This window comes from Halichoerus grypus, chromosome 4 (assembly GCF_964656455.1).
Source record: "Halichoerus grypus chromosome 4, mHalGry1.hap1.1, whole genome shotgun sequence".
Classification (NCBI taxonomy): Eukaryota; Metazoa; Chordata; class Mammalia; order Carnivora; family Phocidae; genus Halichoerus; species Halichoerus grypus.
The window spans coordinates 44,887,480-44,908,940 of record NC_135715.1 but is presented as its reverse complement, the minus strand read 5'-3'; the positions used below and the strand labels follow the sequence as shown (position 1 = coordinate 44,908,940).

General features: G+C 37.8%; 1 protein-coding gene across 2 annotated transcripts in view; it reads right to left on the bottom strand.

Annotated features, from left to right (window-relative positions):
• The window catches only part of DIAPH3 (diaphanous related formin 3), a 484,732-nt gene that overhangs the window by 322,640 nt on the left and 140,631 nt on the right, over positions 1-21,461 (bottom strand). For both annotated transcript variants that reach the window (XM_078070282.1, XM_078070281.1), the window contains 5 exons: positions 20,792-20,928; positions 18,654-18,759; positions 2,899-3,009; positions 2,496-2,614; positions 1,201-1,317 (listed from right to left, as the gene is read on the bottom strand). In XM_078070282.1, coding sequence (XP_077926408.1) covers positions 1,201-1,317; positions 2,496-2,614; positions 2,899-3,009; positions 18,654-18,759; positions 20,792-20,928 — 590 coding nt within the window. The remainder of the gene's footprint in view (positions 1-1,200; positions 1,318-2,495; positions 2,615-2,898; positions 3,010-18,653; positions 18,760-20,791; positions 20,929-21,461) is intronic.

The window sequence follows — 21,461 nt, the reverse complement described above, 5'->3', positions numbered from 1 at the left end:
TCAAGAAAAGGATGGGGTTACTTTAGAGCAAACGGAAGTTTCAATTTTATTTTTAAGAGCATTTGGAAAAAAAAATATTAGTATAATTAGCAGCAAGGTACCTCTGATATTTAACAATATTAATCAATGTATTAATAGTTTTATTTTAATCAATGTATTAGTATTTTTATTAATAGTTTTGCCCATGTATTAGTATTTTATATTAGTATTTACAAAAGGAGATAAGATGAATGATCTATACTCATCCCAAAGAACCTAGTTTTACTTTTTTTGACTCTTATTCTATTCACTTGTCAGTTATATCAAAAGCCTAAATTACACCCTTTGACATCACCCAGAGGACACAGCCTGAATGAGACATGTCTAGCAAATTCTTCTACATGAAATTAGAGTAAGAAAAGACATACGACCTGAAGTATTTGAAAATGAAATTTCAGCAAAGCTAAATTAAAGGCAACAAAAAATGGTTTTATATTCAAGGATCTCAGCTTCCCTCATAAAACAGTAACAAAGTGGAAAGAGGATATAGAGAGCATTTATTGAGAACACACCATGTGCCAGATACCTGGCTAGGAGATTTACTCATGCTATTATATTCCATCTTCACAACAACCGAGCAACTTAGGGGCTAATATCTTTACACAGCTACAGATAGACAACATACAGACGGGATAAACAATCTGTTAAGCTTCAAGATGGCTAAGATATAATCAAACTTGAAATGTCATTTGTCTAGCTTTTCTGATACATTAGCAACATTAAATGCAACTGTATTATCAAGGCACTTGCTAGCTAAACACTAATAAAAGCAATGTTTAGTACCCTTCATGTAACTTATAAAAAAGAAACATATCAGCATCATTCCTACTACCTAAACACTAACCAGAATGTATTATTCATCACATGATAAATTGGTAATTTGTTGCTAGTTCGCATTTTTATTCAGGTGAAAACTTGTTACCAAGAATCTGCTGGAGCTTAAAACATAACAGTAATATCATTTTACCATCACCTGTCTAAATATATGCCCAGAAGAAACGCCACATTCCATGAGTCAATATTAAGACAGAAATAAAAATCTGAAAATTATTTGCTTGCCCAAATAAAACATCAGGTGATTTTCACAATTATAAAATTTTATTAGTGAAAGAAAACATAAGAACATAGCTTCTTCTTACCTTATAAAATAATTCCTCTTACCTTATAAAATAATCATTTCGAATCAGCAAAAGATGCTGAAGAATAGAAATGAAATATCCCTCCGCTCTAGTTTCCTTAACTGAGTTCCACACCATGTTGTAAATATCATATGCTTCAGTGAATTGATTAAGGAATACACGATTTATTTATCGTCTACACCAAACAACTGCAATAACATGGCATAGAATCTACTCTGTAAGGCTTCAAAAGATTATTATGTGCCTTAGCCTAAAATAGGCATCATGTATATTTAACATCAAATAAAACACAGGTATCCAGGATTCAGAGTAGAGGAAAACATTTTGCAAATGACAACTTGACCTGACACTCCCTGGCTTCTCCTCCACGATCAACTCCAAACATGTGCCTCTCTCAAGGTAAGATGTTGCTGGCGGCAAGGGTAATGGGCAGCTGGTTGTGAATACCATATTAGGTTTTCAGAGTGCATTTATCAAGAGAGCTGGTGCCAGGCATTATCCACCATGGAGAAGCCCCAGTGGAGGACAGAAACCTGGTGGATTTCTGGAAAAGCACAGAGATCTGCAGACCCACAGAGTTAACAAAGGCCCATGTGAGTGTGCCCCCAAGGTGTAGGGCAGGAGCCAGCCAGCAAGCTAAGGATACCCTACTCCCAATGCTGGAAAGCACTAGGGGAGGGGAGGTGCCAAACATGAAAAGAAAAAAACAGATAGTGTACGTACACACACACAGACACACAGACACACACACACACACAAGGCCCTAAAAGAATCCATCTGTAGGTTGTAACGTTGATTTACATATACATGTACTCAGAAACACACACGCTAATAAAAAAAGTTATATAAAAATCAGTCTGATTCATGTGTCTGATAAATCACAGACCTGTAACTCTGAAACAAATAATACATTATATGTTAAAAAAAAAAAAAAAAGATAGTACGAAGGGAAAAAGGAAGGGGAGGAAATCGGAGGGGGAGATGAAACATGAGAGACTATGGACTCTGAGAAACAAACTGAGGGTTCTAGAGGGGAGGGGTGGGGGGATGGGTTAGCCTGGTGATGGGTATTAAAGAGGGCACGTTCTGCACGGAGCACTGGGTGTTATACACAAACAATGAATCATGGAACACTACATCAAAAACTAATGATGTAATTATGGTGATTAACATAATTAAATAAAATTTTTAAAAAATCAGTCTGATTCATAAAGGTTTGACTTTATATTGTTTATATAGAAATGGCTTCAGAGGTTTGGTCGTTTGGGGTTTAGCAACAGTTTTTCCTATTTCACTAATTTCAGAACAAAAGGATATTCAAGTTCAGCTCTAATATCTTCAAGGCGATGGGAGAACTCAAGCAAATCTTCTTCCTTATGCTCATCAAACACTTTAAGCTGGATATCCAGGCCATCGTTCTTCATACGTTTTAAGTTCTAGAGATATTAAATAGAAATGACAATCAACAGTTTTTTTTAATAATGCAAAAAAGTTAATGAAAAACATATAAACAGTAAACCAACCATTTGACTGGATTTATAGCATTCAAACACTTAAAGTGTTAAATAATACTCGTATCTTATCTGTATTTCACAAATTTTTATACTCAAGCCTTTTTTCCCCACAGATAAATTATTCTTGAAGGTAATTTATCTAAATTTCCCCCTATTCAAGTACTCCTCTAATTTAAATATTAATAAGGAGACTGCAGGGCACTTACTGGCAAGATCTCTTTCAATCCACAACGCATAAATTCATTTCTGATGTGGAGCCTGAAGTCCAAATCATCAGGAGATGTAACAAGGGCATTGATGAGCTGCATACACGCTACCTACAATAGATTGCGCAGTGAGACTTAGGCTCAGATTCCAACATTAAAGAAAGAGTCGTAGAACTGAAATATCAAGGTTTCGTTCTAAGAATCAAACATCTTCCTTCAGAGGAGAACCTATTAAAATAATAATCTGTATGTAAATTATTTTAGTCAATTACAAATTAAACAAGAAATATTTCAGTGGAGGGTTTTTTTTTTTTATTTTAATTTTTCATTTGTTTGGGAGTTCTTGTGGAATAAGAGACAGAAACATTAGGCACTGGCAGTACTCCATAAAAAATCCACTCTAGCCCAAAGTTAAGTTCTTGTCCAAAAATATCACTCAACGCAAATACAACACAAAACTGAAGATCCTAGTTGAAAAACTATAGATCTCTATTGGATATATAATGCTTACCTAAAATAAAATGGTAACTTGCCATTCATCAAGAGAAACCTAAAGTCCCAAACACTTCAAGGTCAGCAAATGTCCTGAATCTGGTTAACGGGGTTGTTATAACCAAAAACTATCTTAGGAACACTGAACAATTAATTAGAATTACCCAAGCAATGGTTCTTACACTTTGGCAAGCATTCAAAAATAATATATGTCATGTTTATTCCGAAGGCATAAAGAAATTACAGAGCTAATTAAATCCTTTAGTATATACCTTAAATGATAAAAGTGTAAAAATCATGTATTTTCCAGGTATTTAACACTCCAAATTTCAAAGTGGATCTACTTTTTTTTTTTTTTTTTACCCCCTGGCTGAAATCTATCTTTCATTATCTGAAATCCATATAATCAAAGCAAAAGAGATTGGAAGCAAAAGAGATGGTCTCTACAGAAGCAAAGTATTCTTTGTTGCTGATGATGATGTTATTTTTCTAAGTCTACATTCTACCAGAGTCTAACAAGAGTGACTGGCTTACTAATCAATATGTTTAACCTCATGCTGTTCCCTAAATTGTCCTTTCTCCATCCCTTAAGGCAAGGTTTATATGAATTTAAAAATGCCTTTTTTTGGATTAAGACACCAACAGGGGTCTCAGGTCCTGCTGGTTGAAATATATCGTAATTACTGTATTTGCTGTCTAAATACTAAAATCTGACCAGCATGTCTCTACTGTCAAAACTTAAGACTATTTAAACTGGAGGAAGGAAATGTGTCAGAAGATAAATAGGGAAAAGGGAAACATTTAAAATAAAAAAAGAATAAACTTAAAACAGAGGCTACCTTACCAGTACACATTCATTCAGCTGTAACTGGCTCATGTCACAAAGTTTAAAATGCTTTCTTTCCACCTCCCGGCCACTCATTACCCAGTAGCCACAAATAGTTTTTCAGCAATAGTATGCTGTTTTAAAAGATCTCAAAGAACATTTAAATAATGTTTCTCTACATTCAGAGCAATTAAGATAGTGTTAGTGGCTAGGTTTCTGGAAAAGACATGAATTATAGACAACTCAAAGCAGCAAAAAAAGCAGTATAAAAATTAGCAGGAAATAGGACTTAAATGTAAAGTAAATATATGCAGAACAATAGCAGCATGAAATTGAAGAAAAAGAAGGGGAAGGATAATCCAAATTCTTTTCAGGAAACATCCTGAAAGGCAATTTCCTAAAAAAGGAAAAACAGAAAATTGACGTAAGCTGAAATAATGAATTTAAGTTAATTATCTAAAATCCCTTCCCAATTCTAATGGTAATTGGCCATTACCATGACCTATAACCACTCTAATGGATGTCATGTAAACATAGGTCTATGAACATATACAAGCATACAGCAAAATGTAGTGTTTCCTTACAGAAAAATAATTCTATCATCAAGGTAAAGATCGAAGAGTTCCTTCTAGGTTTTTAACATGTATACTGAGATACACAGACTCATTTGATCATACAATTTCACACAAATACAGCATACCAGCAGAAGCAGGTTCCAATATAGCATCTATGTCATTGAACTCAATTCCTACAGACAGTGGGAAAGGCTCAGGAACTATGAAGGTAAACAAGACATATTGCCTACCCTCATAAAGATAGATACAATGATAGACATAGATTATGTAGAAGAGAACATATGTTCCACATACAACGGTAATATGGAGAAACTAAAGACAAGGACAGCTGGTTAACAGCACAGGCTCTTAAGGCAGCCTGACGAAGTGAAGGACCGAGATGAGATGTTCTAAGCATCCAAAGAATTAACCGGTTAGAGGACATGGGACGTTCCATTGAATTACAAGGAATTCCAATATCCTGAGCAGTTCGCAAGGGTAAGAAGGGAGAGAGCAGTGCAAGGAGTCGTGAGAAATGAGGCTGGGCAAGGAGACAGGCACAGACTTATGTGCCAAGTCAGAAAATTCAGGTTCAACTGGAAACAGGGGAAACCACAAGGGATTCTATGTAAAGGAGAGGGAACAGTAGAGGTAACAGTGTAAATTAAGGAGCTATTGTAGAAGGAACTTTAGTAAGCAATGATGAGAGCTTGAACATTCAAAATGTAGGAGAAACTGACAGAATTTGACAGCTGGGTGGACATGGGGTTGACTCAGAAGAATTCACGAGAGCCGCCTCACCTTTGTTCTTCAACTAGATAGGAGGTGATACCATTAACAGAGCTATAAAATGCAAGGAGAGAAACAGGTTTTAGAGAACTGGATAAATCCTGCTTTTAAAATTTTGAGATTGAAATGTACATTAGGAGGGGCACCAGGGTGGTTCAGCTGGTTAAGCATCTGACTCTTGATTTTGGCTCAGGTCATGATCTTATGGACATGAGATAGAGCCCTGCAGCCAGCTCCTTGCTGAGTGTGGAGACTGCTTAAGATTCTCTCTCTCCCTCTACTTCTGCCCCTCCCCAACACTTTCTCTAAAAATAAATAAATAAATAAATGTACATTAGGAATCATTCATTCTTTAAAAAAAAAAAAAAAAAACACAAAACACTAGTTATTGGGTACCTTGCCTATGTCAGCTGGGGATATTAACAGAAGCTCAAGGAAATAATGGCATTGTAATATTCATCATAAACAATCACCATGCTGCTTGATGTTCCAAAAATATAGCCTATATAATCTCCATTAATTTGCATTTAACATATTGTTTCAAGAGCATCACAAAACGGGGGCGCCTGGGTGGCTCAGCTGGTTAAGCGGCTGCCTTCGGCTCAGGTCATGATCCCAGGGTCCTGGGATCGAGCCCCGCATCGGGCTCCCTGCTCAGCGGGGAGCCTGCTTCTCCCTCTCCCTCTGCCTGTCTCTCTGCCTACTTGTTCTGTCAGATAAATAAATAAAATCTTTAAAAAAAAAAAAAGAGCATCACAAAACGTACTTCTCTGTGGAATAGATGAGGGTAAGAAAACAAAGAGCTTCTGTCCTCCTAGAAGCATCCTAATTTAAAGCTTCTATCTTTGGACATCAAAATACAGAATTCACTCTCTGTGTACCTGTTCAACCATTTCATTCCCTACAAGCCTATTTATTGGTGCCCACTAAGCATTCTCAGTGCTAGGGATACAGCTGTGGAAAAAGACAGAAATCACTCTCAGAGATGAAGAGTCAAGACTGACTCCAAGGTTTCTGGCCTGGGCAATTCGAAGGATGGGATTATCATTGATTAAGGTGGAAAATAAATCATTCATTTAAGATGGGAGAAAGAGGCTTGGGAAGACAGATCAGAGGAGTTGGGTTTTAGAGATGTTAAGTTAGAAATATCTATTAGTGACAGGCATTGAAGAAAAGTGGAAAAGGAAACTGGCTATAAGAGACCCAGGTTCAAGAAAAACATGACCACAGCAACTGCACATAAAACTCAGGGTCTTACATGGAACCACCCAGAAGTAGCCAGAGAAAAAAGACATACAGGAACTGAGGGGGCATTTCGATTGCAGGTTTTACTTTAAAGGCTGGGGAAATAAAGTAAAAAGGCATCAGTGAGGTAGAAGAAAAAGGACACTTGGGTACCCAGGAATTGTGGGAGGAAAGTGTCTCAACAGAGAGAGTGATCAACTGAGTCAGAGGCTCTAATAGGTCAACTAAGATGACTAATAAATTACCACTGCATTTGGCCAATTGGTGACTTGACAAGAACAGTCTCTATAAAGAGATAGAGTTGTTGTCCCAAGTAGTAAAACACCTGCTCATGTGTACCATATGTAACCAAGACGATTAAAATCGGCACTGAAATATTCTCCCTCCAAACGCATCTTTATACTTTAGAAATACTGCTTATTAACCTTTGGTCTCAGCGAGTAAGACACTTCTCTTTAGGTGTTAAATCATGGACTCAGTTCTAATGATTTGGAAAGCGGGTAGGGCAAGCTCATTTTGTTAATCTTGTCTCAATTATCAAGAAAGAGCCTTGCATGAGAAAAGTATATCTAGCATAACTTGTAGCTGGAGGGGTGTGTGCATGTGCGTGTGCGCGTCCATCCAGGGCTCAGGAGAGCTGAAGGTTTCCTGGAGAGCAGCAGCAAACCAAAGGCACACTGCAAGGACTGTGGCCCGCCAAGCCCACAGAGCAAGCCGAGGAAAATGAGCAGCCAGAAGTGTAATTACAAATCGTGGCAGCAATGCCAGTAATGCGGTAAACTAGAAGGCAGAGACACACAACAGGGGGCAAAGTAAATAAACCGTAAACAGAAATCTCAAAGATCATCAATATGAGGAATAGATCTGGTCAAAGGCAATCTCAGGAACGAGGCAAATGATCAAAGAAAAATCATTAGACCTAGGAAGAGGTTAATGAGCAAGACGCATGAAGGAACATGCCACCATCTACAACACTTCATCAGCAGAGAAGCTTTCTGCCCTTGAAAACAGTCAGGTTTCTTCATCTGTGAATACCCGTCACCTAACTTTCCTCTAGTACACAATTTAACTTACTCCTATCACCATGCTCAATGCAAAGATGAGAGAAAAAATAAACAACTTTATGCAGTTGTAAACTTTGACCCAAAACCTCTGACTCGAATGAAAGTGAAGCACAAAATTCAAGGTACTCTAACAGGCATGATGCCTGAGGGTCAAACACGAAGCTCAACCAATTTTTTCAAAGGCCACCAGAGCAAATGCTTTCTCCGTGACTGTGCTGAAGGAACGGAGAAGGTATCCGACAGCCCACGCAAGGATATTCTTTAGAAAGCTCACACTTGGGTCAACATGTTCGTCCTCAATACAAGTAGATGTTTTTACAAGTAAAATGATGGCTATACGATGCTGAAAATATATCCGCTTTATAAGCTAAATTCACATTATAAACAAGTACCAGTCAAGTCCTTACATAAAAATTCTACCAGAATCTGTGAATAATTATTATCTGGGCCTGGAAGATACAGCTTACACTGCTATTCATCTTCCCTACCCCATAGCAGAAATCATCTGTTTCTCTTTGCACAATCAGATTTCATATTTATCACGTTAAAATGAGTAAATGATGCTTACAGAGAAACAGTTTGCTGCTAGTGCAAAGAAACTCCAAAGAATTTAAAAAGCACAGGCGTTAATTCAGAATAAAAACTAACCAGGCTACATTATGCAGACAAACACAGAAACAGTAAAGTAGATCAACAGATATAAAGTTCTTTCTAATTTTATTTAGACTTCCAATGGACTACTCTGTAAATGATAGACACAGTAAGAGAACAAATCAGAATGGGAGGTAACCGCATAGCTCCCATACAAACATGGAGAAACAAAGTGCAGGATTCAAGAAGCTACAATTTATATAAATGGGAATACTGGAAAAACAAACGGATTTTTAAGTATTTATTCAGACACTCCCCATTGAGACAGCATTCATTTCTTCTGTGTCCTCCCATGCATTTTGCTGGAACTCTTCCTACTGCATTTTACTTATGAAACATTAGCTAGCTTTAGATTCCCAAGTATAAGCTTCTTAAGGGCAGGAATGTACTTTAAGATTTTATTTATTCATTTGACAGAACGAGAGAGAGCATAAGCAGGGGGAGGAGAAGGAGGAGGGGGAGAGGGAGAAGCAGGCTCCCCACTGAGCAAGGAGCCCGATGTGGGACTCGATCCCAGGACCCTGGGATCATGCCCTGAGCTGAAGGCAGACGCTTAACCTACTGAGCCACCCAGGCGCCCCGGGCAGGAGTGTACTTCTGTATTGGTCTTGTATAACTCAGTGCACAGCAGTACTGAATAATTAACTAATTGACTACTTAATTATGAAACTCTGTACAGTTACCTTTGAAGCATGAGGTAAGTTTATCTTTCCGGTGATCTACCATAGCATAAGTGAAGAAATTTATATTCTAGACAAAAACTTTCACCGCTGATTTACACTTAGATGTGTGCTCCCTATAACAGCATGAGTTCACATTAGACTATTATTCCACTGTGTTTCCTTAACGTCTTAGCTTAATGGCATATTATTTACCAGTCCATTTCAATACATTTAACATTTATATTAATATATTAATCCTACTGATGTAAACCTCACAGAGAGGAATTAAAACAAATTGATCTCCACATCCTTCTGGGATGCCCCAACACTGGTCCTAAATACAAAAACTTTCTACTATCTCTATTCTTCATTTGGTTCTTCATTAAATATGAGGACAAGTTACTTGAAATTGAAAATAACTTCGGTTAGTAATTTGGCAGAGAGGGGGCAGTGGAGATATTTGAAACAAAAAGGAATAGTAAATTAAGATAGAACTATGCATTATAGTAACATCTTTATTTGGTCTCAAGCAAAATTAAACCTGGGAATATTTTGAGCATTTAAAGGGGTATAGAAAACAAAAAGAAAGAGAAGCAAATAAACTTGACTATATCTAAAAAGTCATTTAAACCTATGATTTGTTTCAATGTCATATTTCTCAATTATTGCCCAGTAACAAATTTCAAAGTACAGTGACTATAACTCCATTAAAGGTAATTTTTCCTACTTACTGAGACATAAGAAAATGTGACCGAATCAATTTTGCAAATATCTATTGTTACTGAACTCAATGAAATCCAGAAATTGAAGTTTTTTTGTTTTGTTTTTAAGAAAAACTGTCTTTGTAGCAGCCACAGGAATGCAATTCTCAATCTCTAACTGCAGGGAATAAAAACAAGCAACAGCCCAGCCCCAGCTGCTACCCTGGAAAATCCATCACAACAGGTGAGCTGAGGCCACACTCCCCACAGGCTTCTCCCAGCCAATGTCTGAACACAGCAAGAATACTAAAATGGGACACAAGGGGCTTTGGCTTGAGGATTCCCCAACAACCCTGCCAAGTTCTCCTGGAAGTGTAGAGCAGCCCAAGACACTTCCCTCCCTTCACCATCCTTCCTTCTCTCCTCCACCTGGCATCAGGTCTGCAGTGAGCTGGACATCTCCCCACCTCCCCACAGCCCTCTCCAGGCCCTCTCCCTAGTGCCATGCATACTAAATCTCTTGCTTCTCCAAAAGACCCAGATTAACACAGCCTTGGTCTACCAAACAAGTTTCAGCAAGAATATCATTTCCAAGTTGTCTGAGTCATAAGTATTATAAATGAATCTTCACATTCAACAGGACACTTTCACTTTTTCTTCCTGTTCTCTAAATGTGAGCACCTTATACACTTCAATACGTAACCATGAGGTATTTGTTAAGACCACGTGCATGCCAGGTGTCTGGATGTGTTTGAAATTTGATTTTCCTCTAATAACAGTTCTAGAGATACTAAAGACTTGGATTATATTTCTGCCTTTTGCCTCTCTGAAAAATACCTTCTAGGGTAGAGCAGTATCTCCCGTGAGAATCCTAGAAAGACTGTCCACTGACTCTTGTAAGGATATCACCTACCACCCTTGCTCTATGTCCCTTTAGTCAGTAATTAAGGTAGGGAAAATACTCTGTAGTATCACATGAACCAAAAGGAATGAAGGTTTTATTCTATTCAATGTACATCAAGGTATAATGAATGTATAGGAGAAACACCAAGAGGATCAAACTGAAGGCAAGAGGCTGACAGGAGAAGGTTTGGTGGTCTCTTCCCTACCACTGGACGATTCACCCTGAGTCTCTTACATTTCTGTGTGCATTCCAAGTAGAGGCACTGGTGGGCCATCTTCTGGATGTTCTTTCCGAGGATGTATGAATAGCAAATAGGTAGGCATGCTTCATGTCCAGTATAATAAAGATAATATCTCTTTGGAGCAAAAGGCAGACACAATTACGACCCACTATAAAGATTAAGGTTTTCTTTTCTTTTTTTTTTTTTTTTTTAAAGATTTTATTTATTTATTTGAGACAGAGAGAATGAGAGAGAGAGAGCACATGAGAGGGGGTAGGGTCAGAGGGAGAAGCAGGCTCCCCGCCAAGCAGGGAGCCCGATGCGGGACTCGATCCAGGGACTCCAGGATCATGACCTGAGCCGAAGGCAGTCGCTTAACCAACTGAGCCACCCAGGCGCCCCAAAGATTAAGGTTTTCTAAACTCAGAGTTTCTCTCCTATAGCACAAGATGGCCTCGCAAACAAACCTTCAGACGCTCCAAAAGCAAGGACTGGCCTCAATTTTATCCTGAACTGAGAATCCTAAAGTTTATCAGCCAGCTGGGAAGCCACATTGAAAACACTATTACCAAGTAGCCACCTGTTTGATAAAGGTCCCAACTGGGGGACCCCAATAACTACAAATAATACTTTCCTTCCAGAAGCACCATGTAGACCTTCAAGACTATATATGTTATGAAGAAGCCAGGCGTTAACTTGCTTATCTCTCCAAAAACACTGCCTTTCACCTCAGAGCTGATCCTAAGAGATGTTCAAGCGTCTAAGCAAACACTAGTCCTCAGACAGTCATGAAGGACTCTCCAAACTGAGGCTACCATTGGTCCTGCAGAAAAAAGTAACTATGTGTACCCTGCAGGCATTTATCCCTATGATGGAAGTTACCCAATTAGAAAAGGAGCTAAGATATCTGTCCCTGATTTTAGTTGAAGTTATCAATGATACCTCACTGGCCCTGGAAAGCATTCGGCTTCAACTCACTAGCTAGGGTTGTTGTGGATAAAAAAAAAAAAAAAAAATTGCCCTAGACTTCCTTCTTGCTGAACCAGGGGAAGTCTGTGCCATCACTAATACATCATTCTGTACCTGACTACCCCAGGCAAAGTGGAAAGATCATTAGAAAAAATTAAGAATAAAGCCTTCTGGTGTTCTAAGTTAGACCCTGATGGTCTGTGGGATTTGTTCAGCTGACTCCATTTGTTCAGCTGACTCCGGGAAGGCCTGGCTGGGGTCCATACTGCATGTTGGCCTCAACCTGCTGCTTGGAGTCTGGTGAACCAACAGCCTTAATTAAATACTCCGAGACAAACTGAACTGATTTCATCATCGCCTGCATCAATCAGAATTAAGTGCTGCCCGTGATGTAAGAGTTGAATTCCCTGTATTCGGGGATTCTCTCCTAAAACACAACCCACTGCAACTGGAAATTGGGGCTGATACAAAGCTGTCCTCAAACCACTACTGTTGCTGTGGAGAATGAAGTCCTTTGTTGTTGACCCAGGGATTCACGTCTTCCCACAGCACCCATAAACCTACGGCAGACTAACAGCTAATATACAAGTAATGTAAAAAGCACAGACCCTTCATGTTCTTGACACTACCCCCCTTGAGTCCAAGAGGACTGAGAGGAAGACACCATTGGAAAAATGTAGCGTGCTGTCACCACACCTGAGTACAAATGCACAGAAAAGCAAACATCCACCCAAAAACTCTAGGATTCCCACACTCTGATTCCTTTCCTGACAAAAATCTACCACAATTCAAACAGTCCCGTGACCAACAGCAAGGGTTTGGACAAACTCTAGAATCTAGCTCATGTTTGATGCTCTAGCAAAGGCTCTAAGAAGAGAAGGGACAAGACATACATAGAAAAGAAAAATGAAAGAAATGAAAATAACAGAGGAATTCAACACGTGGTTGAAACTAGAGATTGGCTCACTCACACTTCTTCCGACCCTCTTCTAGTAAGGAAGACTGAGCCAACATGAGGGGACAATCACACATCTCCAGACTGGGCCGCGCGAGGCAAGGTTTGCTGCTACATCGCCCTGCGTCCTAGAGTGTCAGGCGCTGACCAGCATAGAATGTTGGGAGTGGCATGTCCTTAGAACATTCCCACATGTGGCGTGGCACTTCTACATTGGCCAATATCATCCACACAGAGTTCCCTGGGCCTGCCAAAAATTCTGTTAAGGACCCAGTACCACTTCCTGCTTCAATTATCCACAGTGGATTATGCTGCTTGAATCTGAAAACCCCTCTCTGATACACTTGAGAAAAGTAAAGTCTGATATTTATATGAGTACTTTCTTTCCTGACAGGAAAGACTGTCTAAGGCCTGAAAATAATTTTAAGTCATCTGTGGCATTCATTTTTTTCACTGTCTTACTATACCATATGAGTGGGAGGAATGAAAGGATGTTCAATTTTATCAGAAACATGGGCAGTCACATTATCTATTATTATCAGACTCAAAAAAAATCTAACAATCCTTTAAAAACTACTTTGTTATAGTTTTCAATAAAAGAATGAGAATTTTTTTTATTTTACTCTCATTTTCTCCAATTTAAAAGCAATCGGTTCCTATTTTATTCAGCAATAAACAAATTATATTTTTAATTTGGTGATTTGCTAATATAAACCAGACTAGTACATTTCAATAAATGCAAATTATATAGGTAATGGTATAAAATGGGCACTTAGAGCAATAGCTTTATGGGAAAATTGATAACCAGCTAGCTCTAAAATATACTTTACTTATAGAAAATTCAGAAACACCCAAAGAGGAAAGTATTTTTAGATATTACTAAAAGGTTGCTTGATCTTTTTAAAGGACATAGAGAACAACCAACAGTCCCAGAAAAGACCATCTACTTACTTCCCCACACCCCCTAACTCCCTACGTTAGCTATCTGGAAAACAGTACCTTCAACTCCTTACTTAAGCTTTCCACCTGCTAGCTTGGGCTTAGTAATAATGAGAACCTTCCTTCAAGAGTAAAAACCCAGAACAAAAAGGTTGAGTAGGAAAATAAATTTAAAAAAAAAATTTTCCCATCATTTATTCATAATCAAGAGTATAGAAATTTAATCTGAACTTATTAAAAAATGGAAAAAAAAAATGCTAAAATGAACTTTCAGTTCATTTGAGCTGCCCAGTCTGTGGTACTTCGTTGTAGCAGCCCTAGCAAACCAACACAGAGAGGAAGTATCTGTGAAGGGTTCCCTAACGGTATGAGATTATTGAGGCAGGCACATTAGGGGGGGAAAGGTGTTCTTAGTAGAGAGAATAACACACGTAAAAATCAGCATGAGAGAGCGGCATGAAACATTGAAAAAATCTGTGTCTGACTGGGGGGGACAGAATGGGGGGCAGGAGTATCAGGACAAATCTGGAGCTCTAAGCAAGAATCCGGTATTAAAGGGAAACAAGTGACTGGTTAAGAGGAACCGCTTTCTAGCAAGAGAAGAAAGAGCCCTACACTGTTGAAAATGACACACTGGTAAAGCTGAATTTCATCATTCTCTGCTCTCAATGAAAATTAAACTTTAAAAACTGTATCAAGAAATTTTAGTGTTTCAAAAAATAACCGTAAAAGAAAATATAATTACTCACAACTAAGGCAATTAGTTTCGTAAGAGCAAATACAATCAGCCACCTAGGTCTTGGTAAAATTTTTCAAGAATTGAGTCAAATGGTTGACTTCAACAACTATCCAAGGGAGATGTTGCTGGCTAGCTGTGCCCCCACCCTTATTCCTTAACACTAAATATGGCAAACAAGCAGTCATTAAAAAAGAAATCATCTCCACCAATATTCACAGGTAGCATTATCCATAAAAGTCAAAAATTAGAAACAACCCACATTCCCACCAACAGACAACTAACTGATAAGCAATGTGGAATATCCATAGAATAGCCTAATATTTGGAGGGAAAAAAATGAAGTTGTGATACATATTTCAACATGAATGAACACTGAAAATATTAAGTGAGAGGACCAGTCAGAAAAGACCACATACTGTATGATTTTTATCAAAAATCCAGAATATGAAAATCTATAGAGACAGATTAACAGTTGCCTAGAGCTAGAGGGAATGAGGGTAATACAAGGTGACGGTGAAGGGGTTCGGAGAGGGGATAAGGAGATTCTTTTATGGGTAATGAGAACATTCTTGATTATGGAGAAGATTGCACAACTCTGATTATACAAAAATACTGAACTGTCCACTTTCCATGGGTAACTTTTATGATACGTGAATTTTATCTCAATAAAACTGTTAAAAAAAGGAATCCTTTCAAAATTACATCAATCTTTAAATATTTTTTAATTTCTTCAAGTCTTAGTGTCTCCTATAAACTAATAATCCATTCTCAATTTTTAACTGGCCATTCTCTTTCAGAGAATTTTATAGATATCTATTTTCCATATGGTAGCACCTTCAATAAACTGAGAGTAACTGTCCATTTAGAAATGACTAAACATACCCAGGAATATTTTTGATACGTGTAGTTTGCCTTCAGGTTCATATGGTAATCAATTTTAATTCTACAAGATTAGACAGGTTTACCTCAATGTTTGATAGCCAAAAAAAATTTAATATGTAAGTTACCATGAATTTTAAGGTTGTAATAGTCACCTTTCAATTAATGAGTCAATCGTGTTATTTACCTAGATGAAACATGGCTTTGTTCTTAACAAGACATTCTTAACCCCTTTCCTCACAGCTTTAAAATGTTAAGTGACCATAATATGGCTGAAAACAAATTGGGACCCCACTTTTACCAGGATTTTTTTTTAACTCTTTATTCTTAGATAATTGTAGATATACAGAAAGTTGCAAAAAGGAAAAACGTACAGGTAGGTCCTAGGTACTCTTGGCAAAATTCTGCCCCATGGTAACATCTTGCATAATTGTAACACTAAAACCAGGAAATTGAAATTGGTACAATCCACAGAGCTTATTCAGATTTCAGCAGCCTTACACTCATTTGTGTGTCCAAGTAGCGTTCTATGCAATTTCATTGTATGTACAGATTCGCCACCATGACCACAATCCAGACACAGAACTGTTGCAACACACACAACCCTCTGTTGCCATTTACTTATGGCCACACCTAACACTTTCCCAGACCCGATCCTAAATCTTTGGCAACCACTAAACTGTTCTCCATCTCTAAAACTTGGTTCTTTCAAGGCTACTATATAAATGGAATCATCCAGTTTGTAACCTTTAGGATTGGCATTTTTCAATCAAGGTAATTCCCTGGAGATTCATGTAAGTTGTTGTTATGTATCAATAGTTCATTCTTTTTCAATACTAAGTATTCCGTGGTATGGGTGTCCACAGTTTAACCATTCACCTATTGAAGAACATCTGGATCATTCCCAATTTGAGCCTATGACAAATAAAGCTGCTATAACAACATGTGTATGGGTTTGTGTATGAACCTGTGTTTTACTCATCTGGGTTATGTTACGAGTATAACTGGGGAGTTGTAGTTACATAACAATTTTAATATCAACACAGCTAAGGTTTTTGAAAAAGGAAGATCCCCTTCAATCCCCATTCTCCACTGACTTTGGTTTTAATTTAATAAAATTACTTTCTAAGGCTAGCATTTACTCAATGTTTATGGCAAATAGCTAAGCATTTTAAATACATTCATATATGTAACTCTACATCAACAATGAGGTAGTGATAAATATTATCCTTCTCTTACAAGTGAGGGAACTGAAGCATAGACGTGGTCTGGGGCAGGATTCAGAGTCCCAGAGCCAGGATGCCAAGGGCTGGGGCTTAAATTCAAGCTGCTTGACTCACAAGTCTACTCCTTCTATCACAAGACACCACCCCTCCCACTCTAGGGACATGTGTGTTACTAGATCAAAAAGTACACATTAGTAGGGGGCGCCTGTGTGGCTCAGCGTCTGCCTTCGGCTCAGGTCATGATCCCAGGGTCCTGGGATCGAGCCCCGCATCAGGCTCCCTGCTCCGCAGGAAGCCTTCTTCTCCCTCTCCGTCTGCCCCTCAGCCCCTCCACCCCTTCAATTCCCAGCCCCCATTCATACTTGCTTTCTCTCACTCTCAGATAAATAAAACCTTTAAAAAAAGTATACATTAGCATAAAAAGTATTTAGAGGATAAAGTTTACATGTGACTATTACATTTCCTAAGTGAAATTTTAAGAATCGGACATGAACTCTAATATGCTACAAAAATGACCAAAATTAATCTGATAACCTAGTGCTATTTGCATAAATACTCTATGAGTAAAAGGTAACCTGGGTAGTAAAGGAAAATTCAGATAAAGTAAGTGTTCAGTTTTTCTCTACAAAGTTTCTTCTCGGTTTACTGTTCATTTTTAGGCTTGTGGTAAATAGGAGCTCTGGAGCCAGATGAGAAAGGAGGAGAAGGGAAATGAGAGCAGTGGTATATGATAAAAAGACTCCAGAGCACACATCAAAAAACTGAAGGAGCGGAGTCCACATCAGAGGTGGACAACACATCCCAGACCCCCATTCCAGCCTCTCTGACAAGCCCCGATGAGTCAGGAGAGACTTTTTTCAAGAAGCTTTGGTAATGGGACCTATGCAACAGGGACCATACACTCGAATCTCCAGGCCTGCTTCCAGCGCAGAGAAACAAATCATAACAGGGTTCCTCACTAGCCATTCACAAACACTGTCACCAGGAAGGTCACCAGCACAAATACCTTCATCAGAAATGCCACAGTAAATTTATTCATTTGACCATCCCTAAGATTTTCTGACTGTTCATCAAATACCATCTTTTCTTTTTTTTTAATTTAACATGGAGATTTGGTTTTTCTATTCCTACCCCAACAAGAAACAATACAAAGGCCAAGCTACACAGAGCTTTAAAATAAAATTTAAAACTGTAACTTTTTACTAATTAAGCGTGAAATAAATTTACTTTATAGCTATTAGTACATCTTGGTTTTCAAATATTGCTGCACATTAGAATTATCTGAGAATCTTTAAAAATCCCAACAGCCAGGTCACACCAATTAAATTTTAAAAATACTGGGAGGTGGGAGTCAGGTATCAATTATTTCCTTAAAGATACTCAGGTTATTAGCAATAATTGTAACAATAATTCCAGCAATAAAAAGAACTCTTTTTTTAAAAAAAGGGAGAAATTAAATGAATATTAATTATGCAGCTTGGACATTATAATGGTTAAGTCTAAAAGTGACTTTCCAGGAGCACTTACATATTTAAATATCTTTGAAAATCTTAGTGTACCTTGGTCTCATTACTATTTATGGAAAGTCTTAACTTTTCCAATATAAAAACTAATAAATCAATGAAAAGCCATAATTCACTTAATTGCCCAAACTTCTTAAAATTTGTAGTAATCAACTGAGACTAACCAAGAATAAACAATTTATGGACTATGATTATATATATTTTACAGAGATCTCTAGTAAGTCAGCTTCTAGGAAAGTAACCTAAGGAAATAATAATAGGTATCCGCCAAGTTACATCTGTAAGATACATTAATAGAATTCTCTACATTATTTGAAATATTATAAAATATTAGACAACATGCAGGGTTTCATACTTGAATATAAGTCAGTGAGCAAACAGTTACAAAACAGTATGTAGGGTTATGCATGAAACCTACTTGCAATTGAACTGAATCGTGCCGGAGACCTTCCACAATAGGTGAAAATCTGTCAATTTTTCTTTCTTCTCCAGCTGATGTTAAAGCTTCTAAAACCTCTTCAAGGCTATCAGAAATTTGGAAATTAATTAAATTGCAAACAGCAAATAATCCCAATGCCTTAAGACAACTGCTTGATCTACGCAACTCCAGAATCACTACTCCTAAGCAAGCAGCAACATTTTCAAAGCTAAGTACATAGCATTTATCAAGTACTAGCTACATGTTTATATTCATTTATTCCTAATAACCCTATGATGAGGGTTATTTATCGAACACTTATAAAGTGCTTTCTACACATCAGGCACTATTTAAACCAGTTTACAAATATTAACTCTTTTTAATGTATATAGTTCTATGAAGTAGGTTTTATTATCCCTTATTATAGATTAGGAAACAGAGGGGAAAGATAAGTTAAGCAATTTGTCTGAGGCCTCACATCTCCTAAATGGAGCAGGGATCTGAAATCAGCCTGTGTGGTGAGCACCGTCTCGGCGTTCTTAACCACTACACTCTCCTTCCTTTTGAGTATAAATGAAGTCTGGTAGCCAAAGGATTTAGTCAAACATAAAAAATAATAGTTACACAAGAACTACACTTGCTACTCCTTTAAAGAACAGTGTTAACACGACCTAGCATATTGTAGAAACTCACTTCGTAGACACAGACATGTAGTCCGTAAACATTATCTACATCATTTTGATAACCTATGATGAAGTAAAGAAATAATAAATAGGGAAGTGGAGGAGGAAGAAGGTGGAAAAAAAAAGAGAAGGAAAAAGAGAGGGTAAAGAAAGAAGAGGGAAGGGAGAGGGACAAGAAGAGGGAAAGGAAAGAGAAGGTGGTAAGGAAGAAAGAGGGAGAGGAAAAAGAAAAGAAATGCGAGGGGAAAGAGGGAGGGGGAGGAAGATGGAAGAGGAGGAAAGGCGCAGGGGGAGCACAAAGAGCATCCTATGTGTCATCATTAAATAAACTCTGCAATAAAATGAATAGGGTCTTTTGAAAATGGGAGAGCGCGTGCTGAAACTGTGCGCCTGGCTTTGCGCGCTGGGGCCGCCGCGGGGGACGGCCTGGTCCAGGGATGCGCATGCGCTGCAGCTGTGCAGCCGGAGGGCAAGCCCGCGCAGGGCCCGCAGACGCTCCACGAGTCCACACTGGGCAGTCCCACGCTCTCAGCCCCGGCGGGGTCGCCACCAGGGCAATTTTCAAATGCGTGCGGGAGGTTTCACTCACAGGCCTCTGCCTAGCCTTCATGAAAGGGCTATTTCTCTTTGTTCTATTAGTTGTTCCGTTTTTTCTATCTTTATCCTTTTGTTTTTTGTTTTGTTTTGTTTCAAGTTTTTATTTAAATTCTATTAGTTAACATATAGCGTAATATCGGTTTCAGGAAAATGTAGTGATTCATCGCTTACATGTAACACCCAGTGCTCATCACAAGTGCCCTTATCTTTAGCCTTTTTAAAAGGCATTTTAAATAATTTTTAAATGCTTCCTGTAATAAGTACCCCAACCTTTAAAGAAAAAAAAGGTTTATCTTTATAATTATCTTTTAATATGTATGTAATGGTCTTTTAGTTATAACCGTAACATTTGCGGATAATGTCTTTAAAGTTTAAAACTTCAGGATGTACATTATGGCCAAAGACTATGTACCTTCAACCAGTAAAGTACTACTATTTCATATAACACTTTGCAAATCTGCCTTACAAAGAGATTTCCAAATAGTATGATGTATGATTTTATAAGGGAATATACATGAGTTTGAATTAACTATCTGGAAAACAAAAATACATTAGAAACAGAATCCATTTGTACTTTTTTTAAGTCTTCATTGAGAATTTTTATTTAGGGTTTGAATTCAGTACAGTTTAAATATGATGAAGGAATCAGTTTTTCATAGAAACATGTTAACCTATAACTATTATATTGACTGAGAAATCATTATTACTCAAATATTTCTGTTTGGCCAATTATGAATCTAAATCAGCTGCTTAAGTAGTATTCACTTATTAACAGTAAATTCCAGTCTAAAATAGAATAGGAACATTAAGTAAATCAAAATATACTGTTACATAGAGAACTGAGTTGAGAAGACTTACATGCTTTCTTCTCCTACAATGCACACCGCAGACAGGAGTTTCACCACATCTGTCATCATACTTGGGTGCTCGGGATCGATGGCTTTGGCTAATAAAGAAAGACTCCTCTCTTCACTCATAATTCTTTCCAAGCCATACTGTAACATTTTGGAAATAAGAGGTTAAATGATAGCCATTTATTGGAAAAAACAGCACCCTAAAGGAAACATAATTATTTAAAAAGTTGATAGGATAATATATTTTTACACTTAGTAAAAGCCAGAAAATATAAGGAATATCTAACATCCTTAAAAAATTTTTTTTTAAATAAAAATTATAGCAGTATTCACATCAAGAAGTAGGAGAGTCAACCAAATATAAATAACTTCTCAAAGGTGATTTTACAATGGTAGGACCGATAATGATCAAGGTAGATAAGTAACCACCTGGAGAAAGGGAGAAGCAGTGAGGAAAATTGAGATTTCCCAACAGGAACACACAAAATGAACAGTCCATTTTTCAATCAGATGCTGAGGGTGAGAAGCTTTCCAGGAAAGGAAGGTGGGTAAGGGATACACTATCACAAGTAAACATACAGATCAACTCTCTCCCACAGAAACAGAATGAGAACCACAGGGGCAATATCAAGTTCCCAAGCAAAAAGTAAAATTTTAATGAAATTAATCCAATA